A 26,585-nucleotide genomic window follows, 5' to 3' on the forward strand; every position below is an offset into this window, starting at 1 on the left:
CACCTATTTAGCCTGTGTACTTACTTTCACTGAAGGGTTTAGCAGGGGTGAGGAAAAGATAAGACAAAGATTAGGGCACTGAGAACTGATACACGGGGTATGATAAAAATAATGTGTAAGGAATAGAAACCCTCTTGCTTCAGGGCAAAAAACAACCTATAAGTGACCAGGGTTAGGAAACGTCTTCTCCGGACAGCATAGGTGTGGGAAGGATGGGTACAGCTGGGTGCTGCAGTACCCCCAGGTTTTGTCTCAGCCCCACACCTGAGGTCCCAGCTCTGCTCCCAACCCCATGCCTGCCCCCATCAGTGGTCCCAGCCTCAGCCTCCTTAGCCTCTCTGGATTCCCCCCTCTCCCCTCCCGCATACATGGCCAAGCTCCCAGCCCCAGTTCCAGAGAGGGGCTGCAGACATGGGTAATAGGGCTGGGCTGGCACGCTCCCTCTATTCAAAGTGTACCAGCCCCATTGCTGGGCAGGCTGTCCCACAACTCTCCATTGTAGGGTTTCTTAGACCCTTACAGCATGCAGTGCTGGTCCGCCTTAGAGACAGGAGCCTGGGTTATATGGACCACCGGTCTGATCTGGGTCCCAGCTCTTGTGTTCTCCTCCTCCTCTTTCCTAACATATGATTCACGATCTGACCCCAACCCCAAACTGTGCTGCCGGGGCCCATCAGCATCTGTGACGTGATCTGTGTCAGCTCCTGTAAAGAACTGACCAGCATTGGACACAAAGGCAGCAGGATGCTCGGGCGTCCATCGGCTCTCCCATGCTGTACCAACACGGTGCGTGCTGTCCCCAGAGGCGGCCATGTTTGATCAGCTTTGCTTTCAAATCTTCTTGGATTTAGTATCTTTTAGTCGTGCATATTCAGCGACTAAATGCACGTTTCTTTGTCTGTGCCTTCAAGTGCCCATTAGAGAGAATTGCACTTCTCTTGTGCTGTCCATCAAGGATCTGAAGTGCATTAGTGGATTCGGCTTCACAACAGCCGTGGGAGGGATAGAAATCAGTGTTGTTCCTCTGTCACAGATGCTAGGAATGAGGCGCACAAAGTGCCTCTATACTAGGAAAGCAGGCGTGGTGTCGAGATAACTAAGGTGAGGTAAAAACCTAGTGAGAACAGGGCAGTGTGTCATTTCCGCTTATATAAACAGGTTGAATTAAAGAATGTGAATTAAAACCTTTGCCTCAACCAACTCATGTGAAAGCTACAAACTGTCGTGTCCACCTGAGGATTTTACCTCGGGTTAGTTACACTACAAACTCCCCTTTTTTCATAGTGTAAAAGTGACCAGAGAAGAAATGTAACTTGCTCAAGACCGCACAGGAAATCAATTGCACAGCTGGGAGGGAATTTTAGATCCGATGCCCACTCCTGTGCTCTTGACCGCAAGATAATTCTCCCCTTTACAGGCTAACAGATTGAAAAGATGTCTTTTCAGTCCCGTGGAAATCTCTGGTAAAAAGTTACAAGTCATAAGGAACTACAAGATACACAGAATAATCCTCTCTCTCCCTCCACCACCAAATTCAGTTAGTTGACAATAAACTTTCCCCTGCTCTCATAAGGATTCTTCCCTTTTAACGGTTTACTATAATGCACCCTTTCAGCGGAAGAAGTGAGGAAGCTGAAGTCTCGTGTGGACATGCTGGAGAGAGCCCAGGGAATTGTTCTGGACAAAACAAACATTGAAAAATATGTTTCCGATGTGGGGCAAGGTACAACAAGTACACAATTCAATCTTAAAGATCAAGATGCCCTCTGGCTCTTTATGAAGAACAAAATAGCTTCGGAAAGAGAACAAGGTAAGAAGAACAACAGCCCATGAAATCCCACAAGACTGTATTGCTAAAAGATGCTTCCTCCGGAGAAAAAAAAAGGCAGATCTTCCATTTGCACCATTCAAACTTCTGTGTGACTTAAGATTGCAATTAAGTAGCAAGAAACATAAAACATAGTGTTATCAGATTCCATTTATATTATTGAAGAAGAGGCAGATTCTGATCTCAGGGTTTGTCTACACTGCACTCCAAAATCAAAATAAGATATGCAATTTGCACTATGTGAATTGCGTATCTTATTTCGATTTTATTTCGAAATAGGCTATTTTGAGACATCCCTTATCCCTCGTGCAACGAGCTTTACAGTGATGGCAAAACAGCACGTCCATTATTTTGAAAATTATTTTGAAATACAGGACACATTCCTTGGACGCGGGGTAGCTATTTTGGGGTACCTCTGGCTTTCCAAAATACTATTACAGTGTAGACGTACCCCTATTTACACCACTGTAAATCTGAAATAATGTCAATGGCTTTACTGGAGTTACTCCAGATTTATATTTGTGTCACTGAGGAAAATCTTACCTCAATTCAGTCCCGCCCTTGTTCCTGTTGTCAGATTGCACTGACAAATGAGAACTCGTGAGCCATTCGCCTTCTTTTGTTTTAGGATTCTCCAAATTCACTGTCTAAATGCTCATATAAAATTCACATGCACACCGTTGTCTACAGTTACATGCAGGAAATGGAGAGGTGTATGCACTGCCCATGCAAAAATAGATTTGTTTTCCACAAATGTTGCATATGTAAGTTTTGCAGGAATAGTTTAAGTGGCCTTTTTTTTTAATGAGCACTGTTAACTGTCCCAGATAACTGGAAGGACTTGCAGAATAGTCTTTTTCCCAGGTCAGGAGTGTGACTCCATATCTGAGTTGGCAGAGGCCTTCGAAGTGCAGCACAATATAGTAAAATTTGGAATCCTTCCAATTATGGGAAAGCACGTTGTGAGCAAGTGCGGGTCTTAGAATGCTGCCTGTCATGGAAGTAACAGAGGGGTTAAATCTACCCGACTTATCCAAGAGAAAGATATCAAGGTGGTTGTAAACTAATGTTCTGGGTAATTACGAATCACCCGTACAGCACTGATAAGGCTGATCATTTTTAAAGCCCTACACAAAAAGTCACTGATTATTTTTTACAACGTCCTTCTGAATGAGGTCTGTATTTTATAGCTGGGGAAAATAAGGGCGATTAGTCCGAGCCCGACAGTCAGGAATGGGATTAGCACTCAGAAAGCATGATTCTCCTTCCTCTGCAGCAGATGAGTGATTGCCGCTGATTTCAAAGGAAGTCGGTCCATTATATCTGGGCAGCTGCTGCTTTCCAAATCTACACTGCGCCCACTAGACAAGGCTGCCTCCAGCCTTGAAATCAAGTCAAAAGCGGCCTTGTGTCTTCAGAGAGAAAGAGACTGTTTTGCTAGCAATTGTGTAATTAAATCTAACAACCATTTTACTTCCCATTGCAGGTTTATTCAGAGGAGAACCCGGTATGAAAGGTACAGAAGAGTTGTGTTTCCCTTTCTTTGTTCTGTGTCTCGGCTTCTTCTCACAATTTGCACAAGGAATCCAGGGAGTTGCACAAGGAATCACACAACTAGTTAAAATGGGACAAGCCCATTTCGGCTTTCCCTGTTCTCCCCAGAGTCCCATGGCTCTCACTGAGGCTGCGTCTAGACTGGCAAGTTTTTCCGCGAAAGAAAAATTTGCCAGCTGTCTACACTGGCCGCTTGAATTTGCGCAAGAACACTGACGAGCTAATGTAAGATTGTCAGTGTTCTTGTGCAAATACTATGCTGCTCCCGCTCGGGAAAAAGCCCTCTTGTGCAAATGCTTTTGCGCAAGAGGGCCAGTGTGGACAGCTAAAAACTGTTTTGTGCAAAAAATCCCCGATGGCGAAAATGGCGATCGGGGCTTTCTTGTGCAAAACCGTGTCTAGATTGGCATGGACGCTTTTCCACAAAAAGTGCTTTTGCACAAAAGTGTCCGTGCCAATCTGGATGCTCTTTTCCGCAAATGCTTTTAACGGAAAAACTTTTCTGTTAAAATCATTTGCGGAAAATCATGCCAGTCTAGACGTAGCCTGAGAGTTTAGAGTGTACTAAGGATGGTCTCAAAATGAGCGATCATTGGGAATACCTCCTGGATCTCTCTTGATTTGATTTTTTTTTCTCTCCTTTCTCAGGCGATATGGGAGTGCAAGGTCCCAAAGGTGAGTCTGAAATTAGACATTTTCTCATATACCTGGGCAAAGTGCTGTGAGAACATTAGCGCTGGAGGCACTTAGCTGAAAGATGGACTTTTGTTTCTCAAAGAAGTTAGCTGTGCTGTTCTGTGGGTCAAGTATTATATTGACAGTGTTGGCTGTAGTAGTTGTTTGTATTAGCTCTGGCAAAGACCTAGAGAGGGTTGTAGAGGGGATATCAGATGTTGCTTTGTATCCAGAAATACACTCGCCCATTTGCAAAGCAAGACAGAAATTGTACGGTATCTAATTTGATCAAAATGTGCTTTAGAGGAACGTTGGGAGGTGTGATTTTTCAAAGGCAGGAAGGTAAATACCTTGCAAAAGGATGAAGGTGGGACCATAGGGAAAGAGCCCTTTCCCCATTAATGGTCCTTTTCTTTGTCCTGACAGGAGACCGAGGACTTCCTGGTGTACCAGGTAGGCAGAGTTCAGCAAGTTGCCAGCCTTTGTGGCATTTCCGTGGAACAGTGCACACGAGGATTAATTTTGCACAGCAGATACCTCCAGGCTGGTTCTCCGTGGAGTCTGTTTAACTCTTGCACCACTGCAAATGTCTTATACCAAGTGCCAGTTGTTATTCCGCCAGTGCTGAAATCCAGGCAGAACCCCTGCCCGACAGCTCAAAGGCCTTATTTGCACCAAGGCTTCATCCCATCCTGCCTTGTACGAGCAGATGTTTCCTGGCACCATTTTGGTGCTCGGAGACCCCCTGGGCACATTTAAAAGATCCTGGTCGAGTATTGCAAACTGGGTTCTGCATGTGACAATTCTATCAGCTGTATGCCTGCGTGACCGTGTCCTGACAATGCATATGCAAGGGATGTGTGCATGCAACGTTGTGGGCATTACAAGTGGGCGTTTCACCGCTGCATCAAATAACAGTGCACACTCATGGTCCGCTGGTATATGGCCTCCGGACCCCTTCATGAAATATTCTATAGACAAAATCATGCTTCCTTCAGTATCAGCCCGGTTGGGCAGGAATGTTCTGAGAACGGGAGAATATTTATCATTGCACCCAACTGTGCCTACCATATGCTGCTAAGGAGAACCCTGCCCACATGCAATACTTAGCAAACAATATGGTTTTTTCAGCCTGGCAACCCTCCCCCTGCAGCTCTGGGTTTACAAATCCCTTATTTTCATATGAGCTAAACACTCGCCCTGGGTCCACTGTCAGGGAATACGTAGGTTTACCATCTTGTGTTTTGCTGACAGGCATCCCAGGTTCGTTTGGGCACCCAGGACCAGAAGGCCCGAAAGGACAGAAAGGCAGCGTGGGTAAGCAGCACCGCCCCATCTGACATGATTACTCTGAGCTAGGGTTGCCAGATATTTTCGCAAAAAATCCCGAACATGGCGGGGGAAAAAATTGGTTGACTCCCCCTCCCCCCAAAATAGGGAGACCAAACTTGTTGAGCAAAACACCCCAAAAGGTAAAAAGGTAACTGTGCCTTTAAATCTCCTTGCTCCCCCCCCCTTGCTGACACAGCAGGGGAAAATGTCCCCGTTGGCCTACTATCCAAAAAAAACAGAAAACACATGTCCAGGCCTACAAATACTGGACTGTCTGGGCAAAAACTGGACACCTAGCAACCCTACTTCTGAGCTTATCACAGCTCAGTTGCTATGGGAGACTCACACAAGTATGTGCATCGCCTCCACCTGCCTGTGTGAACCCGGGACTCCACCGCGACCCTTGCCATCCTGTTGCGGGGGGACTGAATATCACTGCGTGGAATGTATCAAGCTCTATTACAAGCCATTTGCTTTCCATAGGTGATCCTGGCAGGGAGGGACCTATGGGCTCACGAGGACATGAAGGACCACCAGGGCCTCGTGGGGAACCTGGACCACCTGGATTTGGGGAGAAAGGAGAAAGAGGTAGGAGACTGTCCTGCCCTCTCTCCAGTGCGTAAAGAGATGGGCCATGGAGGCTGAGTCTCTGTTCTGGTTTTGCTAAAGCCTCGGAGCTTAATATTCAGTGTTGTTAGTTCAGACACAGGTTTAGATCCAGTGGATTCCGGAGCCACTCAGAATAGGCTGAAAGATTTCGGGTTTGCGCTACCTCGGTAAGGGCCAACCCAGGTGGCTTTGGTTTGGCCGAAGCTCCTCAGTCCGGTTTGGGATTTGCAGAATCAGAAGTGGTTTGGCTCTCCGCTACTTTGCGTCTTATCCGCGCTGCCAACGTTGAGTCAAGCGTCACCCCAAAGATTCTGGCCCAAAGCGACGACAGTGTTGAGCGAATAGACTACCCCAGAAAGCTGCTGAGTGTGTGCAAAAGGACGGGTGCTGAGTGACAGTTCTACTAGTGTGTCCTACCAAAAAGAACCTGTTAATTTCTGTAGCTGCCACAATTCATTGCAAAAATCTGGCTGCTGCAGTGGATTTACTCATCTTTTAGTGCTGAAATGACAGATAGATCATTTTTTCTTCTAAAATATTTACTGTCAACAGAAAGCAACAATGCCAGGTGGTATAGTGAGATAAGACCTGGGCCACGAGAAAGATTCAGACTCTGGTGCATCATCATGCCCAATGAGATGAGTTCATTTCAGGATAATGCATTCTCAGTTGTCTTAATTGCTAATTAATCATGACACTGATTGGGGTGCGGGGGAGAGAGGATCAGTCATATTCCACAATCAGATACTTACTTGACTGTTAAACCTCAGTCATTCAAGGTGACTCTTTGAAGAAAATAGACTAGAGATGTCTGGTGGTTTATAGCTGTATAAACATGTAATATCTGCGTGCAAAGCAGCATTTGCATCGGTGCAAATGGATAGAGCCCTGCACGGATACAAAATTTGATCCACGGATGCAGAAACCCATGGATATGTAGTGGATATCCATGGATTTGCAGGGTTCTAGATACAAAATGTATAAACATATGCACAAAAATGATTTGTGGACCGTGGATACCCATGGTTATAATTCGCAGGGCTTCACAAATGGAGCTGAGGGTGGGATGGTGAAAGAGATGGCTGGAAATATAAACGGGGAGCACCATTTAGGTTCCTGGAGACAATTTATTTATAGCAAGTGGACCCAGAGGAACAAGCTAAAGCCTTGTTTTGTCTCGCTGCCCTGGAGGATAAGAGGAATTCAGTGTGGTGCTATTGATCCTTATGATGGACACATCTCTGAATCTTAGTTCGTGTCTACACTAGGAAACTATTTCAAAATAACTAAATTTGACTTAACTTCCAATTTAACAAATTTGAAATGGTGTGTGCTCAATATGAGGGAGCACTGAAATTAATCTGAGGCAGGCTCCGTTAATGTGGACGTGCTACCTCAGACTCAGAGCTCCAGGAAGCACTGTGGAGTAATTAGTTCAAATTACTCTGAGGAATAGTTATTTTGAAATAGTGGCAATGGAGCATCCACACGACTGCTATTTTGAAATAGCTATTTTGGAATTAGCATTATTCCCGATGAAAAGCAGGCATTCCGATTTTGAATTAAGCGGCCTGTTATTTTGAAATAACGGGCTTGGTAGTGCAGATGCTCTGTTTATAAATTCAATCTAAAGGGGGTTATTTCTAAATAAGGTCCTAGTGTACACCAGGATTTAGGGTGTGTCTAGACTATAGGGGTGGGGGGGGGGGTTTGAAAAAAGTAGCCATCTAGACTGCAACAACGTTCTTTCAAAAGTAAATTGAAAGAACACAGCAGTTTTTTCGATTGAGGTAAACCTCATTTTACGAGGAATAACGCCTTTTTTCAAAAGTACTCTTTCGAAAAAAGGCGTTATTGAATGCAAACTGTGCTTTTTTGAAAGACCGCATCTAGACTCTCTTTCGAAAAAGCAGCTCGCTTTTTCGAAAAATCTGCTTGTAGTCTAGACGCTGTCTTTCGAAAGAGGCTTGTAGTCTAGACGTAGTCTTAGAGTTTCTTCTGGGGGTGGAGGATGGCAGATGGGCAGCTGGTTAATGACATTCTCTGATGCTTTACTCTCTAGGTGCATTTGGTGAACAAGGACCTCCCGGGCCACCAGGGTCTCCTGGCCTCCAAGGTAAATACAGGGATGAACAGAAAATGGCAGCAGGGTAGCATGGAAAATAGCCCTGATGAGGAGCCGTGGGAGGAAGTGTTGAAGGTTGCGGGTCCCTCTGTCTTGATTTGTGCCTGTAATGGGCAGATGACTGAGCTGGTGTTCCACTAAACTACCATGTTTCTGAGAAGCATGTTCTAATGAAAAGAAGCATATTTAAAACAGACTTTTAAATGGCTTGTTTTTTTGGAAATGCAAATGATGCGGTACATGACTTTAGAAATAACAGGGCGAATCCTTAATCTGTCACATACGTGCCACACCCCAGGCTCCAATGGGAGCTGAGCCTTGTAACCTAGAGGAAAAATTTTGCTCTGAAAGAGCAGCTCGCCACAGACACAAGCCAGTGCTCTGTTCCTCCTGCGTGGGGCCATGAGGAGAGGCTATGGCGTGGCCCACTAGGGACGGTTGCTTCCTGTGGCTCCCAGAGATCCTAGTTCAAGACTAACTTGCTCTCATGCAGCGCTACTCGACCCGTGGGGTGCATGCAGCCTGAGGCTTGTTTGTTGGTGGCCCGTGGGTCGAGGCTCAAACAAAAAAGCAGTCAATAGAATGGTCTTCTGTTGAGATGTGTTTTAGTAGTTAAATTCCCAGACTGACATTGCTCATTAAAAGTGCTGTCATATGGGTGGAAATCAGGTAAATATTGCATTTTATTAATATCAGCAGAACTGACTTCAATGGAGCCTGTGTGTTGTATAGTCTTGCCTTGATCTTTGTATTCATGCCTGTCGGTGTGAAAGAAACTATTTGCATATATTTGCATATATATTTGCATGTATATTCACCCACACTTAAGTTACGGCCCTTGGCATGCACTGTGAGTGTCACTGTGGCCCCCAAGGCTTCCAAAGTTGAGTAACTCTGCTCTAATGTGTAGGATGAAAATTATGTGAGACCACCTACTGGCTGGAAGACCCTGTTTAGTTAGGGGCACTTTGGTGTCTGTTGGCAAACCCAAAGAGATGGATTCTCCTTCCCACTATGTAACTGAATATTGTATTCTTCTTATTTACAGGCATGCCGGGTTCTCTTGGCCCACGAGGTTCTCCTGGTGAGTGCCACTTTCTCTTGTTGTAACACAAGGGAAACAAAAAGACGGAGCGACAACACTCTTCATGCTTGGCTTCGGTAGAAAACATGCTCAGCGATTGAGTAGAATGGACATGATTAAACTCCCAATTTCATTTTTTTCTTGCAGGTGCCCCTGGACTTCAAGGATTTAAAGGTGAAGCAGGTGCCCCGGGGCCCAAAGGTACGACCTAGAGTCCGCGTTCTGCTATATTGACCAGTTACAATGGCTGTAACATGCTTTTCTGTTTTTTCCCAGAAGAGCACACCCAGCTGTGAATCAGAGTCATATTAACAATTCTGACCATGGGGCTTGAGAATAATAGGAGAAAGATAGGAGGAAAAAGAATAGCAGTGGTGGTGATGGGTGCCCTAGAAATATTGTAGGTAGATACGAGTATTCTTAGATTAGATTAGATTAGATTAGATTAGATTAGATTAGATTAGATTAAGCGTCAAAGTAAGAGACAGGTGAGACATATTATGTCTCTAGAAAGGAAAGATGGAGGGAGACCTTTTTCCCCCTACAATATTTATACTTTAAGCCATTGCTTTTATATCTTTTAGGTGAAAAAGGAGATTTGGGAACAGCCGGACCCAAAGGTATGCTAATCAATTGAATTACGATTGTCTGTGCTTTTGATTTCTTGGGATATTTTGTTCTAGTTCTCCCATGATCAGATTGGGATCAATCACATCTCTCATTGACTTTGTTATTTGATGCTTTTTGTCATCTGATTTTCTTTTACTTTCATAGAATAATAGAGTCCTAGGGTTGAAAGAGACCTCAGGAGGTCACCGAATCCAACCCCCTGCCCAAAGCAGGACCAACCCTAGCTAAATCTTTCTTGACACTAAAATCTTTCAGTGAAACAGTCCTCACCCCCACAATTCAAGAAGGATGCTGATAAGTTGGAGAGGGCCTGAGAAGAGCCATGAGACAGATTAAAGCTTTGGAAACCATCCCTCGCAGTGATAGACTCAAAGGGTGCAATCTCTTGATATTAACAAAGAAAAGGTTAAGGGGTGGCGTGATCACACTCTGTAACAGGTGTGGAGAATGACCACTTGTGGACCGGATGAAATTCAGGGCTAGCCCCTGGCAGGCAATGGCATTTTAGTTACCTGAGCATCCACAGGTGCGGCTGCTTGCTGCTCCCATTGGCCACAGATCACTGTTCCCGGCCAATAGGAATCGCGGGAAGTGGCGTAGATCAGGATACCGCTTCCCACAGCTCCCATTGGCTGGGAATGGCAAATTGTGACCAATGGGAGCTGCATGCAGGTAAATAAGGCTCTGGCGGCCCACAGGGGCTAACCCTGGTGAACCATTTCCAACCAATTGGGCCGCTTATTTTCCACCCCTGCACTATAACTATCTAAATGGGAGACAGCTATTTAACAATGGGCTCTTCAGTCTAGCAGAGAAAGGCATCCCAAGATTCAGTGACTGGGAGCCAAAGCTAGACAAATTCATAGTGGAAATAAGGCATAATTGTTGAACAGTGAATGTAATTAACCATGGGAACAATTTTCCGAGGGCTGTTGTGGGTTCTCCGTCACTAACCATTTTTAAATCAAACTGTTCTAGGAATTCTTTTGGGGAAATTCTGTGGCCTATGATGAACAGGCGGCTACATTAGAGGATCCCAAAATCTCCTTCTGGCTTGGAACCTCTAACTCTCTGACTTATCTAATGTGATATTTCCCCTTGTGTTTGTGTTAGGTGACCCTGGTGAGAAAGGACCTCGTGGTCTGACAGGTCAGTATATAAACATTTCTTGTCTAGGGCCCTGAAATTCATACAGTCTGTAAAATAAGAAGTGGGCTATTATTAAAAAGTGCCTGCAGCAATGTCAACCAACCTTGCTTATTAACAAAAAATACAAATATACAAATATTATTTTTGTTCATAAGGTTTGCCATAACGGATCATATTCTTGATTCCTATAATTAGATATCCCCAGGTAGGGATCCATGCCTCTTACTTACTTCAGAAAGATGCCCCCTATCTAGGATACACTGCGTGAATTTGTGCACTTTGGAAAACTCCCGCCCAATGCTCAGAGGAGTGGACCATGATCGCCAACATTATTTTTATTCGGTTGAATTTAATTTGATTGCAGGTGAACCAGGCTCAAGAGGGTCGCCTGGTCCTTCAGGGGAGCCAGGACCTAAAGGAGCTACAGGTAAGTAACAAGGAACTGATTCAACTGATGTACATATACAGGTGTTGTTTCTAGGATGTTAGCGTGGAACTCTTTACACAATTAACTGATAAACCTGGGCACATTGGTTAATCTTAACAGTTACACACACGCATGCACCTGCCTCTACAGCAGAGGAAGCAAGGAGGCAGGCAGGAGCCGCTGCCCATGAGAAACCAGCTTTTAAGTCGGCTCCCTGCACGTGCTGGTTCCGGCAGAGTTGCCTTCCCTTCCTCACTGCAGTCTCCCACAAAGGCAGTAGGTGGGGAGTGGGCAAGTGGGAGCTAGTACACGCAGGAAGTCAGCTTTCAAGCTGGCTACCCATGCATACCGGTTCCCACCAAGCTGCTGCTCCTCTCCCTCCTGTGCTACTGCCTCTGTATCATGATCTCCAACTTCCATGGAGCCAGCTGTCCTCCGTGTCTGCGGGAGAGAAGGGCAGGCAGGAGATGGTACATGCAGGAAGTGCCCCCTCCCCCATGCTGCTGCCTCTGTATCAGAGGCAACAGCAGGGACGGCAGGCGGGAGCTGGTGCTTGCAGGGAGCTGGTGTAAAAGTTGGCATCCCGCAAGTACCAGCTGCTGCCTATCCAACCCTGCGTGTAAACGTGTATCCACTGAAAAATCCAGGGATTACTTGTTTACAAAAATAAACGTTTGTTAACATCCCTAGTTTTTTCCACCAGTAGATAGTTTATTTCTTTGAGGACTGCCATGGATATAACTGTGCAGTGGAATTGTCCTGTGTGTATTGCCAGATCTTCCCCCCAAATCTCTTCAACTAGATTATATTTGTATCCTTTGGTATATATGGTTGTGACAATTTTCTTCCACTATTTGATCTGAGGAAGTGGGTCTGGCCCACGAAAGCTGATCACCTAATAAACCATCTTGTTAGTCTTTATAGTGCTACATAGTCCTGTTTTTTGTTTCAGCTACACCAGACTAACACGGCTACATTTCTATCACTATTTGTGTAAAAGTGAGCCTCAAATTTAAACTTTCTGTGAAATACTCTAAACCCTCAATGATCCCAGTCCAGGTCTTATTTAGACATAATATAATAGAAAGCCAGAGTCTTGTGTTCAGCCCCACACAGGGACTATCTACTCTGCTGGGTATATGGTGGGACCATTCCAGCAATCCCTAATGAGAACTCATCTTTCAATAGGTCCAGCTGGCCCCGATGGACTCCAGGGCCCAAGAGGTAGGTCACTATTTTATCCTTTTTCTCCCCCATTACACCTCATCAGAGAGAAAAGATCAATCACATTGCGACTTGCATGCAGGTTACTGACGTAGTATGTATGACTGGACTCACAATGATGTAGGACAGTAGTGTGCCGTCCAACATCTAATGCTGAACCGAGAGATGGTTAGGGGATGCTAAGTGTTCTTGAGCCCAGTTCTCCATCATCTTGGCCTCACCTGAGATGAGCCATATGTCCAAAGCACAAGGGTGAAGTGAAGAGTGAACTGTCATAGGCATTCTGCAGCGTGAGCACAAGATAAATGTGTAAGCATGTGTTCTCTATCTGGTCTTTTCAAGCAAGAGCCTGAGTTACTAGACCAGGTGTGGCCAACCCGCAGTTCGCAAGCCTCATGTGGTTCTTCCCCCCCATCAGTGCGGCTCGCAAAGCTGCCCCCCGCTCCACCTGAACGTGGCCCACCCTCCCGGCTCCCCTGTGCTCACCGGGGCAGGGGAGCCATCCGGATCAAAATGGCAGATCCAATATGGTGCCATGGCCACCGATGGGAGCCTGTTGAGGCCCAAAAGCCTCAAAAGCCTTCTTAAAGGGCCAGTCCTTTTTCTTTTTTTGTTTTGTTTTGTTTGTTCTACAACTTTTTGCCCCAGCTCTTCACGCTGGATCCAGCTGGATCTTGGCTCTTCGTCTGGAATGGGTTGGCCACCCCTGCACTAGACATACCTTACATGGTCTCTTGGAGATGAACTGAGTAGAGCTAAGTCGCAGTAGCGGCCTTCAAGCTAACATTTGACATCATAAAATTGTGGCACTTCAAACACTGGTTGTCCACTTCCAAACTCTGGATGCTCACATTGGGCATTTAGGCATGAAAGTACCCACTTAACATGCCAGCATGCCCCCTGACCTGTGGGAGGCTCCTACCGTTGAAATGTTGGTTTGTTTTGTATCAGCACTCTCTAGAACGTAAATGGTTATTGTGTTACGTGAAGCTGAGGAGGTGATAAGTTGTCTTGCTAATTGTCCCTAGGTGAACAAGGTCTCATGGGACTGCAAGGAGCACGAGGACCATCTGGACCCGCCGGAAATGCAGGACAGCCAGGTAAAAGCAGAAAGGAAAAGATGCCTGTTGTTAGATGAGGCCCATGGAGTTACACATCCTGTCTGCCTTGCTCCTCATGGTTTCATGCCAGATATCCTGGTGGGGGGGTTCATGCAATGTGATGATATAAGGCTGTTGGACCCTTTGCAAGATGCAGATTACTCACGTGCATGGATGCTGATGTGCACAGCTGAATATTTGCCCATGCTTGTCAACAAAATGATGCCCCACCCCAAATTTCCAAATCTCTTAGAATGTTGGCTTTTATTTTTTCCAGGTCTCACAGGACCACAGGGACCTCCAGGTAAGTCATTTTGCCACATTCTGGCATACCACCCACACACTGTAGCACCCTCACCTTCCTATTCGCCTCACACTTGTGTGGCTATTGTCCTTACATCACACATAGGGGCATGGGTCACTAAAATAGCCGAGAGTGAGACAGAGAGCAGATATTCATGCATGACCAAGTCTCCCTTATGGGGTTAGGATAGCTCAGCTGATCACAGTTCTTAGGTTAACACAGAGAAGAGCTAGGAAAGCCCACTTGGGAATGCACTGTAGGAATGAAGAATGGGCCTTCAGGAGATGGTTTTTCTTTAGTACAGTTTAGCATGGCAGTGGTCTCAGCCTCACAGCGGTTCCACGCATGGAAGCCTAGGCAAGATCACACATCAGAAGGCTGGAACATCCTCTCCCAAATGCAAGGCTCCAGTTCCAGCCCAGTTTTGTCTAATCTAGACGCTCTGTTCCGAAAATGCTTTTACCGGAAAAGCTTTTCCATTAAAAGCATTTCCAGAAAATCATGCCAGTCTAGACGTAGCCCTGTAGTCTGGCAAATTCCCTGGTTCGGCACTGGTCGGGTCCAGAGGGTGCCGGACTAGAGTGGTTCACTCTGAAGGAAGGTGTCCCAGGCCCTTGCACATAACTGGAAACCCCATTAGCTATCTCTAGAAATCTGGTGTTTTCCAGCAGCAATGCGATAACCCCCGGAGCACTGTGACTGTCTTGCTCTCATATCAGGGCTTCTCTGATAAAGCAAAGGAGGCGAAGTTAACAGCAGGAAACCTTTTAAAGGAATCTTCTATAAATGTAGGAATAGAAATGGTTGGATCACATGGCTGGGTAGGGAGTTTACTCCTTAACCTATCATACAATTCTGTGAATTACCTGGAAAAAAAAAACCTGGACCGCCTTAAACTCCATTCATCTGAAGAAGTGGGCTGTGCCCACGAAAGCTCATGATACCATCCACATGTTTTGTTAGTCTCTAAGGTGCTGCAAGACTATTTATTGTTTTTTAAGTTTTTTCTGGAAAAGAAATGTTTGCATTTATCATTTTGAATTGTTTCTTTTATTCATACCAGGTCTCCCAGGCAACCCCGGTGTCCCAGGGTCGAAAGGTAAGTCAGGATTCAAACCACATTTTCATTTATTCTGTTGGTACTTTGCATTAGTGAGGGATTTTCTTGCCTCCTGACCAGTGCCTGAATCAACAGTGAAACAAAAGACAGGACTATGCAGCACTTTAAAGACTAACAAGATGATGCCCTAATATCATTATCTCATCAACACTAACCTCCCCCCCTTAACCCCCCTCTGTTCTAAAATCTGATTTGTCATTTTATGTGTTCACTTTTTTTGATTGTATCCCTTTGGTATATATGGTTGTGCCAATTTTCTTCCACAATTTGATCTGAGGAAGTGGGTCTGGCCCACGAAAGCTCATCACTTTACAAACCATCTTGTTAGTCTTTAAAGTGCTGCATAGTCCTGTCTTTTGTTTCAGCAAGACCAGACTAACAAGGCTGCGTCTCTATTGCTGTTCTGGATCAACAGTGGCATCTAGTGGCTTCAAAAAAGAAAGAGGAGAAATGGAGTTAACAAAAGTCTCCTGGTGGAGCACATGGAAAATCAGGGGGAGGGTCGCTAAAGAATTCTGAGCCTAGCTTCCATGCTGAAAAGCCCATTTTGGACCCCACTTTGTCCCCCGATACCAGATCTCAAGCCCCAGTGACTTCAGTGCAAGTTGCACCATTGTATGTACAATCAGCACTGGGCCCATTATGCATTATGACACACGGAACATTTGGACATTTGATTAAAGAATCTTTCTGCGTTAGTTAGCTGAGTTCTCTCATCTCTGTCTCTTTCTTCCCCCATTACCTCCTAGTCTGATAATTTCCCTAACAAAAACTGAGATGCGAACAAAAGCCAAAATGCCATCAGAAGTTCCTTTAAAATATTGTGTCTATTAATTATCCCCCTTCTTTTGTCCCACTCTTGTAGGTGAACCTGGGGCTCCTGGCAGAGTTATAACCACTGGTACGTATGACCGTGGGATTTTCAACAGCCCCAGTTATTGATGGTTTTCTACAATTTCTCTTATTCCTTCTATATCTGTGGTTACAATGGACCATGGTCTTTTGGCCCTGGTCTACACGAGGACTTTATTTCGAAATAACCCCCCCAAGGCTGAATGTATAAGCGGAGCGCTCACACTACCAAGCCTGTTATTTCAAAATAGCAGGCTGCGGAATTTGACAGCTGTACGCCTGCTTTTCATTAGGAGTAACGCTAACTCCAGAAGAGTGATTTCAAAGTAGCAGTAGTATGGACGCTCCAGTGCCTCTATTTTGACATAACTACTCCCCAGAGTAATTTGAACTAATTACTCCCCAGAGCTTCCTGGGGCTCTAAGTCTAAGGTAGCACGTCCGCATTAACGGAGCCTGCCTCAGACTAATTTTGAGGCTTCCACATAATGTAGACATGCTAGTTCGAATTTGTTAAATCGGGAGTTATTAACTTGAATTTACTCATTTTGAAATAGTCTCCTAGTGTAGACATGCCCTTGGTGTTTGCAGCATTGAAGCTGGTTGTGGCAGCGTGTAAGAATGGTCAGAGCACTTGTTACAAATGGGACCTGAGGCAGATTTACTCCGCTTCTCTCTTTGCCAACTGCCTCATTTTTGTGTTCCAGGGGATTCCTCCACTATTGCTGTCCCCGGCCCTCCAGGCCCACCAGGAGCACTGGGGCCTCCAGGACCAGCTGGTGCCCCAGGTACGAAAACCCTGTTTCTTTGTAACAGGTGCCGCCTGCACCACTGTTCACTGTGTATTTACTGAGCGCTCGGCAAGGGGTTGTTCAATACACGAGAAAGACAGGGTCCCTGCCCTGCCAGGAACTTAACCATCTTAGGGCAAAAGGCTGGCTCCTCTCACTGGTGGGATTGGGGGCAAAAAGCAGAATTGGAAAATGCTACTTCTTTGAGCAGAGGAGTGCGGGTGAACAATGCTGGGGGTGCTTCATGGGCCTACAGGAGTATGGCCGGCCGGCCGGCTTGGGAACATGGCCAAGGCCTCCACTCTCCCTTTCCGGAGCAGCAGTCAGGGATATTCTATATTTCATGGCTTCCTATCTCTGCCAAGCCGCCCTGTCCTACAGGCCACATAGAGCAGGGACTCTGTTCATTATCTTCCCCATCTCACCTGCCCTTAGTGCTCTCCGCAGGAGTGAGGCCAGGGACTGGGCCTCACTTAAACAGGCCGCACGAGGGACATGGGAATTTCAAGGTAGGAATTTAAAAGCCAAAAGACGGGTCGTTTGGAGCACAGGGAAGGGCGTTCCAGCAGGGAGGTGTAAAGATGGGAGTGGGAGACAGACCCAAAAGGGGCTGGTAGGAGGGCGGCTTTGGAAGAGCCGTAGGAAGTGAGGATGTTGATCTAATGCACGTTGTCTAGCAGTGGGGCAAAGCTGGAATCCCAAATCCACACCCCTTTGCGTTCCAGAGAAGGGGGGAGAATCCCCTGGAAGCCCCATCCCATTGCTTTGTTTTCAGATCCAGGTGTTGAGGGGGCTTGTTTTCCAGTCCTGAGTCGGATGGGATGGTTGCCACACAGCAGAAATCTCCCCAGAACACATGACAAGATTTTAGTGCTACCAGTGCCAGACCCAAAAATGAACAGCCCCACACTTTCAGCCCCCAGCCAAAACCTCTTCTGAACATTCCTACTGCAGACACTGGCTAGGGTTGCCAGGTGTCGGGTATTCACCTGGCAGTCTGGTATTTTTGCCTCCTGTCCGGTAAAAAAAATTCAGAGAATACTGGACACCTGAGATGTCCGGTATTTTCTGATTTTTTCCCACAGCCAGGAGGCAAAAATGCTGGGCACCCAGCAACCCTACAAACACTCAGCGCCCAGCCTCCCCCACTCCCGAACTCCCCAAGGCTGCTGGCACAAAATGGCTGCCGGCCAAAAGACCTAGGGGAAGCAGTGCTCAACTATCCCTGCACTCACTCTTAAAGGGGACATGCTGTTTTATTTTAATTTTTTTTTTTGGTCTCCCTCACTTTTTTTCCCCGTCAACAGAATTTTTTCCCAGAATTTTTTTTTTGGGGGGGGCGGCGGGGTGTTCAGTATTTTGGTCCAACCATCTGGCAACCCTAGTCACCACCCTCTGGTACAATGGGATCACAGTGCAAAGCTCAGATGAGCTAATTCTTCTTGCACTGATCTGCCTCTTCCAGTAGCTCCATTGGCTTCTGTGGTGTTATTCCTAAACTTCACTGAGAAAGGGGAACCTAGATCAGGCCCGTTATCGTTCTATTGTACCCGATACATGCCTGGTTATTTCTAGCTGGATCATGTGCTTTATTTGATTAACTGAGAGCCACCTCCCCTGAACCTCCAGTGTCTGCTGACACTTTGACTAATTCACCCCCCTGCCCTGATTTAATTTACTTGCGTAGACAAATGTATTAGTTGATGTTCTCAGCACTTTTCAAAAGCCCATTGATTGTCCCCTGTTATGGTTAAATACTGCTATGGAAATCTAACATATGTTTTTTGTTTGTCCTTTGAATCCAGGTCCTATTGGACCCGCTGGTCTCCCTGGACAGCAAGGTACCGTACATAGCCTGCCTTGCACACTACCTGCCTCCAAATGAACTGCATTCATTACTTTTCGGCTACGTCTAGACTGGCATGATTTTCCGGAAATGCTTTTAATGGAAAAGTTTTCTGGTAAAAGCATTTTCAGAAAAGAGCGTCTAGATTGGCACGGATGCTTTTCCGCAAAAGCACTTTTTGCGGAAAAGCATCCCTGCCAATCTAGACCTGCTTTTCCGCAAAAAAGCCCCGATGGCCATTTTTGCAATCGGGGCTTTTTTGCGGAAAACAAATCTGAGCTGTCTACACTGGCCCTTTTGCGCAAAAGCTTTGTGCAAAAAGTCTTTTGCCCGAACGGGAGCAGCATAGTATTTCTGCAAGAAGCACTGATTTCTTACAGTAGCAAGTCAGTGCTTTTGCGGAAATTCAAGCGGCCAGTGTAGACAGCTGGCAAGATTTTCCGGAAAAGCGGCTGATTTTCCAGAAAAACTGGCCAGTCTAGACACAACCTTCTTGTAAAATCTCTCAGTTCGACTCCTTGTTTCTCTGCTGCTTGCCCAATCTTTTTCTTTTGCTTGCAGCTCTTTCCATTTTGACTCATTCGGCTGCCTTCATAGTTTTAATTCATCTTTTAAAAAATTCCCAATTTTCATGTCTCCCACCCCTCCACAGAAGAGTGGGTGAGGAATTCCCACATATCTTCCAGGTGAAAGCTGCAGACCTAGATAGTTCGATTATTACCTTATCCAGACATTAGTTCTAGTAGAGCCCATTTCAGTCAAAGCTGCCTTTCTGTGATTGGGAACATGGGCCCAGATCCTCAAAGATCGTTAGGTGCCTAACTCCCCTTGGAACAGCGTTCTGTGGGGATGAAGTGCCTAAATATGTTTGAAGAGACGGTTCATGGTCTTGATCTAGAGGTCCTGCCATCTCAAAAGGTGGGAGTGAGAGATGGACCCTGAGCTGAGTTTGAGAATAATGGCAGGAACTTTCAGATGTGATGCGGGTTGAGTTTTGGTCACCCCATGTACTGTACTAACAGAAAGCAAAATCTGGCGCCATGTCAGTGATCAGTGTCCTAGTCCGCAGCCTTGCAGAGTCCCCCAAAGGCAGCGCTCCTCCTCAATTGGCTAAATAACCCGCCTTCTCTCCCGTCCCGATGAAGGTCCGCGTGGCGAGAGGGGGCTCCCAGGTGAAACCGTCGTGGAAACCGTCAGATCAGAAATTGCAACTTCATTATCGCAAAGTAAGAACGGATGCGTCTGGGTTTTCTGGGCAGCAAGACGCGTCAGTGGGGGAGGCCAGCCGTTCTAACCGCTTGGGGAGCGGGGCCTTCACATGGAGATGCCACTGGCCTCGCAGGTGTAGCTGGGCGTGCGTGTTGAGCTGAGGGGCGTGGGACCCGTACGATGACACGCCTGTGTATAGCACAGGGGTCTCAAGCTCCCGGCCCACGGGCCATCCCTGGCTGAAGCAATTGCGTAACCCAGCCCAGGACTTCCTGTGGGTTCAGGGGGGATGTCCGTTACCATTCCCCAAGCCCCGCCCCTTCCTGCCATTGCCCTGCCCTCTTCTCTCACCCCCCCTCCCCCGTGGCACCCTGTCCCTGAGGACATGACTTTGCGAATTACCGGTGAGGGGGCAGCCGTTGTCAGCCCCGTCCCCGCCCTCCCTTTGGCAACAGGAGTTGTGGGGACGCAAACTGAGTACAGCTATTACTACTGCAAAGAAGTAACCAGCCTAAAATACCACATTAAATAGAGGTGGGGGGAGGAATGAAAGCCAAAGTCTCCCAAATGTTCAAGGACAAAACCAGCAGAGAAAGAAATACTAATTTCCAGGCAAAAATGAGAGACACAGAATGGAATTAATGGCAGGATCCCCCGAGGGGGAGAAATGTTTTATATAATACAGTGTGCACGTTGCAACCAATTGCCACTATGATTGTTTATTATACCTTGGCTTGTTCTGCTGTGCTCTGAAATGCTTCGGTAACTATGTCTGGGCTCTGGATCGGGAATGGATTCAGACTAAAAGTGATCCCAATCTACTCCCCGTCTGCAAACACTATATTTCGCATAATCCAAATCTGGAACAGAACTTTGTGACTGCCCCACGCCCAATGTTCCCGCTAATTTTTTCCATCATGTGCAGAATAAATGTTATGTGCACCAAGGCATATATGGATGTGCACCACCAATGGAAATACATGCTGGCAGTTGTGGGCACGCGACTATCCGGCTTCATTAAAAATGGGCTTCCCATTCCTCTCACCAAAAAATCAAGCCCCCTTAAAAAATTCTCTTCCTGACAAGCTTGGTCATCACAGCCCAGTTCCTTTGGCCTCCCTGGGTGGGTCCAGCTTCCCTTTTACCCATGAGGCTTTGTATCAAGAATCGTTCCTTAATCGACCCCAGACTTCAATAGCTTCCATTAGCAATGTAGAAAGAATGTTTCTATAGTAACAATATTTCTATAGCAACAATTTTTCCCCTCTTGCTTTTGCAGTATCTCAAGATTTAGCCGGACGACCAGGCCCCCCAGGACCTCCAGGCCCCCCAGGTATATATTAAAATAGAGAATTGACTACAGCACAGTACGTATGAGAGATCACAGGGGCCACAAGGGTGGAATGAAGCCTGCAGCATATTTTCAGCTGGGTTCATTCTGCTGTGAAAATATTATTGAAAGCTTCTGATCCGTTTCTCTTTGTCAGGCGCTTCCATCCAGGGACCACCTGGACCTCGCGGCCCACCAGGTAAAACCTTGTTCCCCTAAATATAAGAATGGGGGGGGTACAGTCGATTTGTCATGTGCCCCAGACGGGTAATTCTGAAACACCGTGGGGGAAATCGTGGCCTCTTCGACGTGACTGGGAGCTTTGCAATTGATTTCCACAAGGTCGGGATTTTCATCCCGCGTGGTCACACGGATGCACTTCACTAGGGCTATGTCTATACTGCAGACTTCTTGCGCAAAAACTTGCAGAGCATCTACACTGCACGCGCGTTCTTGCACAAGTAAATTGACAGTCAAGCGTCGGAAAGCAGGGCTTCTTGTGCAAGAGTTACTCCTCTCCCCATGAGGAATCAGCCCTCTTGTGCAAGAGCTCTTCCACAAGAAGGCCGTGTAGACAGGCAGCAAGGGTTTCTTATGCAAGAAAGCCCTATGGCTGAAACAGCCATCAGAGCTTTCTTGCACACGAGGGCGCCCACACGGCCATGGATGCTCTTGTGCAAAAGCACATCTCTTGTGCAAAAGCACATGGCAGCGTGGACGCTCTCTTGTGGAAGACCTTTTGCACGAGAACTCTTATGCACAGGGCTCGACAGTCTATGTAATCTACCCGGAAGAGCCGGGTTCGGGCAACCTGCACATGTGCAGAACGCCGGACGGCGCGGTTGGTGAGCGGGGCTCACTGTGGCTCAGCGAGCCCTGCTTATGCAAAACCGTTCTTGTGCAGGAAGCCTGCAGTGTAGACGTAGCCTTCAAGGGGAGATATGCTCCAACAGGAGAGGGACTGTCAGCAAAGTCCCCCTCTAGTTCTGGATGTGCAGGTGGCACTGATGGCTGGGGGAGGATGGCAGGGGACTCTTTGGCTAGAAAAGTCATGTCTGCACCCTGAAGCGAAAGGGCACCAACTCGTTTGTGCAGCTGCGGTGACTTCAGTCCAGCAGGCCTGCCGATAGGTGGGGGGGGGGGGGGGGGGGAAGGGGTAGTTGCCCCAGGGACCAGTGATTCAAAGGGGCCTGGGGCTCCCAGCCACCCCCACGGTAACTGCAGCCGACGTAGTGGCCAGAGTCCCAGAACCCTGCCGGGCACTCAGTACAGGTGAAGGGTGAGGGCTTGGAGGGGAGGATGCGCCACCGTTCGGAAAGCGCTGTGGGCTGGCTGCCCCTGGCCCCACCCCTTCCTCCTGAGGCCCCTCCCCTTCCTGCAGCACAGAGCTAGGGCCCCCCCCTCACGCCTGGCTGGGGGCCCGCAGTGGCTGTCAGCCCCGCTGCAGTCCAGTCCTGCTCAGCTGCCCAGCGGTCTACCCGAGGCTCGTTTGAACGCCCTGCCAGGAGCAAGACTGGTCGCTTAGGATGCCGCCTTGTTCCCCTTTCAGTGGGCTGGTGGTAATTTCCTTTGCCCTTAGCGGCGGCGGAGGAGGAGGTTGGAATGCCGCTCTTAAAAACTAGCTGGGAGATAGCGATGGCTGCAGCCCCACGAGCTGAGTGACGTGGGCCCCGTTTGTTGTGGACGGACGACTCCGCTAGAAACAAAGCGTCACTGGGCGAGGCGTGGCCAGCCCAGCCGAATGCACGGAGGCACTCTGGGTTTTCCCTGCCCCCACATTGGCAATGGCGTGTCACCCCACATGGCTGGCGCTGTGACCCTACAGTGTTACAGCCGGGAGTGACCCATCACTGGGGGGTCGCGGGGCAGGAAAAGAGAAGGAACTCGGCCCAGGTTTGGCAATCCAGCGACTGCTGGGCGGACTGCTGCATTCATTGGCCTTTGCCCTCCCCGCTGAGCATTGTTCTGTCTCCCTGGCTTAGGAGAAGGGTTACCAGGTCCACCCGGTCCACCAGGCTCCTTTGTGCCCACCTCAGGTAGGTGCTTTCACTCGCTTCCTAACTCCGGTCCTCGGGCTGGATCCCGCTGAAACCTCCCTGTCCCGCTGTGGATCGGACGAATCCCTGGCGATCCCTGACTTCAGGAGAACGTCATGGGCCCCCCCGGCCATGGCTGTGTCCGCACTTGTCCCTTAAACCGCCCTGTGATCTTTGTTACAGAAACGTTCTTCGCCGGACCGCCAGGCCCACCGGGGCCAAAGGGAGACCAAGGTGAGCCCAGCGTCTCAGATCCTGCTGGGCACGAACCTTCCCCAGGCACCAGGAAAGTGCCTCCGCACCAAACCCAATAAGCAACACAGACGCTCTCTGGGACAGGCGCTGCCTTTTTGATCTGCCCTGCTCCGAAATCACGTTCCCTGCAGAGCCGTGCGGGGAATAGCTCCAGGGACCCCGACTGAGCCGGGCTGCGGGCCAGCTCTCTCAAATATTTAGTGGCGGCGGTGGGGGGAGGGGGACAGGACAGGATGCATGCAGTCAATAGCATTAACCAATGCGCTTTGGCTTATCGGTTCATCGTTTCAACAGCTACACGCTCCCATCCCTCGTGTTCGGAACTGGAGCTTCGGTTCTGCCATCAAAGGGCTGCAGCCCATTTGCACGCCGTGGCCTCCAGTGCAGCGGGGGCTGTGACTGGGAGCATCCATGGTGCTAGTCCAGGTCCAGCTCTGTCCTGCCTCAGTCACCGTGCGAGTCCCTCTCACCGACATCTCCACCAGCGGCGCTCGTGCCTCTCCTGCCGCAGGGTCTGGAGACTCAGCTGTGCATCACAGCATGCTTGGAGGAGGCCTGGAGACTCAGCTGTGCATCACAGCATGCTTGGAGGAGGCCGTGTTAAACATAACGCCCTGCTCAGTGGGAAATTAAATTAATGGAGATTGCCTTTCTCCTAGAGCTGGAAGGGACCTTGAAAGGTCATTGAGTCCTGTCCCCTGCCTTCACAGCAGGACCAAGTACCATCCCTGACAAATATTTGTCCCAAATCCCTAAATGGCCTTTGCAAGGATTGAACTCACAACCTTGGGTTTAGCAGGCCACTGCTCAAGCCACTGAGCTATCCCTCCCCCTATTTGGGAAGTTGAGTCTTGGGGAGGGGAGGGGAGGGGTTTTGCTCCCTCGACTGGGTTAAAATGCCCTGTGATCAGGGCTGGGGTGAGCTAGCAAATCCAAGCCAGGCGGGGGCAAACAGTCTAACGAGGCCTTTCTTTTCCTGTCCACAGGCTCACCGGGCCCACGAGGATTCACAGGTAAAGAGGGGTGCAGAATAGCGCTGTTAGGCAGAGGGATACAACAACAGTGGGGGGGTGTAACCGGATCTCTGTGTGTTTCCTACAGGCGAACCAGGTCAGCCCGGCCTCCCAGGTTACTCTATCCAAGGTCAGTCGGCACATGCCCTCCTTTTCCGCGGGAACTGTGCTTGAGCATTCATCTGAAGCCAGGCAGTGAAATCCTGGCCCTGCTGGAATCGACAGCAGGACTTCAGTGGGGCCAGGATCTGCCCCAGGGTTTCCTGCCTCTGACCCCTCTTCCTTGGCATTCTGCTTGGGCAGGTGGTGGCGTTGCCATCCAGGGACCTCCGGGACCCGCAGGACCTCAAGGACCTCCCGGCCCCAAAGGTTTGTGAAAAGAAAACCCCTTCGGCTTCCTCGTGGCCTGTATCTGCAGCCCGATCACGCCCAAGGCTCACCTCCAGGCCAGCGGGCCAGCAGCCTGCTCCTCCGGGGCTGGGGCAGGCTGAAAGCACGGCCCTGACACCCGCTTTGAGTGCGTCAAGGAGGCAGTAGCTGCCATTGCTGCTGCTCGTATTCACGTCTCTGCGGGGCTTGCGTGGGTCCCTTCACCCCAGCCCCTGGGTCTGGGATCACCCCAGCGCAGACTGGATCAGCGCAGGGGCTGGAAGGGGACGTGTGCCCCAGCCAGCATAAACCACCCAAGGGGTGAATGAATCTCTGGCTGTCCCATCCAGGCTACCTGTGTGTCTCTCCCTCCTTTCCAGGTGATGCAGGTGTGCCAGGGGCTCCCGGCATTCCAGGAGGGTTTTCCACAGGTAAGGGCAGCCCGTCTGGAGATCAGAGTCTATCTGGCCCTGCGAGGCAGGAGACACTGACATTCCCGGGAGAGACGTTCAAAAGGCGTTAGGAGCGTTGGGCCCATTGAAAGTCAATGGCGCGTGTGCGCCTAAGCCCTTTGGGCACGCCGGAACATCTCTCCCACAAGGGACACTGTCAGAATCACACCTGGGCTTTGCAGTTCCATCACGGATGGTGGGGAGGCCCGCCAGCGATGGATTTCGCCCAGGATCCATTGCCAAGGTGGAACCACAAGACCATTACCCCCCACCCTTCCTGTCCTCCACAAGAAATCTGCTTCCCGGTTCCCAGAGGGGGGCACAGGCAGATGGCACGAGCGAGCAAATTCCAGAGCACCCCCCGGGAACTGCTCTGCCCAGGCTTTTCCTACGAGCGGACGGGATATTACACTAGGATGCGGGAAGCGGCGGCTCAGAGCAGGGCCTTTTGGGAAGGCGTGGCCCCAGGGGGAGAGCACAAGCCGAGCATTTGAGAGAGCTGGGGTCCGATTACGGCTCCACCGTGTGACCGGGGACAAGTGGTGCTCTGTGCCTCAGTTTCCCCTGTGCACAATGGGGCTCAGAGCCCTGCCCTGCTGCACAGGGCTGTTCCAGCATTAAGGGCTTTGAGGTGCTCTGACGCTTTGGTGACGGGGGCCAGAGCTCAGACAGCCCTGGGTATTACAGAGCCAGTGCTGAGCCTGGAGCTCCAGCGTTATGTGCCTCAGTCAGCCCGACTAGCTGATTTCCTAGGGGTCCCTCCCAACCCCAACTCTTCTTCCACCCCAGGGGAAGGAGCAGGGCCTTCTCCTACCTCACCAGTCCTCGCTCTGTCCCCTGGATGCTAAAAGCCATCGGCCTTTTTTATGTCTTCAGACGGAGCTTCAAACTCAGGATACATCATGGGGCCCCCAGGTCCTCCCGGCCCCCCCGGCCCCGCTGGAGGCTCCCTGCAGGAGATTCAGCAGTACGTTGCGGAGTATTTGCAGAGTGAGTACAACCAGGGACGCTGGGCTTTGACCAGGGCTGGTCCTTCATCTGCTCCTAGCAGTTCCACCCCCCCCCCGGTCCGCGGGCCATTGCAGAGGTGAAATTACTCAGGGCAGCCATCTCCAGCAGGGGAGGGGGAAGCTAAACAGCCTCCCCGCCCTCTCCCGTCCTCCCTGGAAGGCTTCCAGCCTTCCTCTGCTGCTGAGAACTTAATCATTCTCCTGAGCGTGTGAGCCCAGCCGGCATGGGCTGCAGCCCAACACTAGCCCCGCCAACAGGCAC

At 48.9% G+C, this 26,585-nt stretch overlaps 1 protein-coding gene across 1 annotated transcript in view; it reads left to right on the plus strand.

Moving 5' to 3' along the window:
- The window catches only part of COL17A1 (collagen type XVII alpha 1 chain), a 70,321-nt gene that overhangs the window by 31,733 nt on the left and 12,003 nt on the right, over positions 1–26,585 (plus strand). The window contains exons 18-46 of the mRNA XM_006135380.5: positions 1,616–1,810; positions 3,315–3,344; positions 4,031–4,057; positions 4,484–4,510; positions 5,312–5,374; positions 5,873–5,977; positions 8,061–8,114; positions 9,172–9,207; positions 9,355–9,408; positions 9,792–9,827; positions 10,951–10,986; positions 11,351–11,413; positions 12,602–12,637; positions 13,666–13,737; positions 14,015–14,041; positions 15,105–15,140; positions 16,027–16,062; positions 16,720–16,800; positions 18,609–18,644; positions 19,795–19,875; positions 21,138–21,191; positions 21,346–21,387; positions 23,171–23,224; positions 23,408–23,458; positions 24,466–24,492; positions 24,581–24,622; positions 24,796–24,861; positions 25,242–25,292; positions 26,190–26,303. Coding sequence (XP_006135442.3) covers positions 1,616–1,810; positions 3,315–3,344; positions 4,031–4,057; positions 4,484–4,510; positions 5,312–5,374; positions 5,873–5,977; positions 8,061–8,114; positions 9,172–9,207; positions 9,355–9,408; positions 9,792–9,827; positions 10,951–10,986; positions 11,351–11,413; positions 12,602–12,637; positions 13,666–13,737; positions 14,015–14,041; positions 15,105–15,140; positions 16,027–16,062; positions 16,720–16,800; positions 18,609–18,644; positions 19,795–19,875; positions 21,138–21,191; positions 21,346–21,387; positions 23,171–23,224; positions 23,408–23,458; positions 24,466–24,492; positions 24,581–24,622; positions 24,796–24,861; positions 25,242–25,292; positions 26,190–26,303 — 1,632 coding nt within the window. The remainder of the gene's footprint in view (positions 1–1,615; positions 1,811–3,314; positions 3,345–4,030; positions 4,058–4,483; positions 4,511–5,311; positions 5,375–5,872; positions 5,978–8,060; positions 8,115–9,171; positions 9,208–9,354; positions 9,409–9,791; positions 9,828–10,950; positions 10,987–11,350; positions 11,414–12,601; positions 12,638–13,665; positions 13,738–14,014; positions 14,042–15,104; positions 15,141–16,026; positions 16,063–16,719; positions 16,801–18,608; positions 18,645–19,794; positions 19,876–21,137; positions 21,192–21,345; positions 21,388–23,170; positions 23,225–23,407; positions 23,459–24,465; positions 24,493–24,580; positions 24,623–24,795; positions 24,862–25,241; positions 25,293–26,189; positions 26,304–26,585) is intronic.

Source organism: Pelodiscus sinensis, chromosome 8 (genome assembly GCF_052426305.1).
Source record: "Pelodiscus sinensis isolate ZL-2025 chromosome 8, ASM5242630v1, whole genome shotgun sequence".
Taxonomy (NCBI): Eukaryota; Metazoa; Chordata; order Testudines; family Trionychidae; genus Pelodiscus; species Pelodiscus sinensis.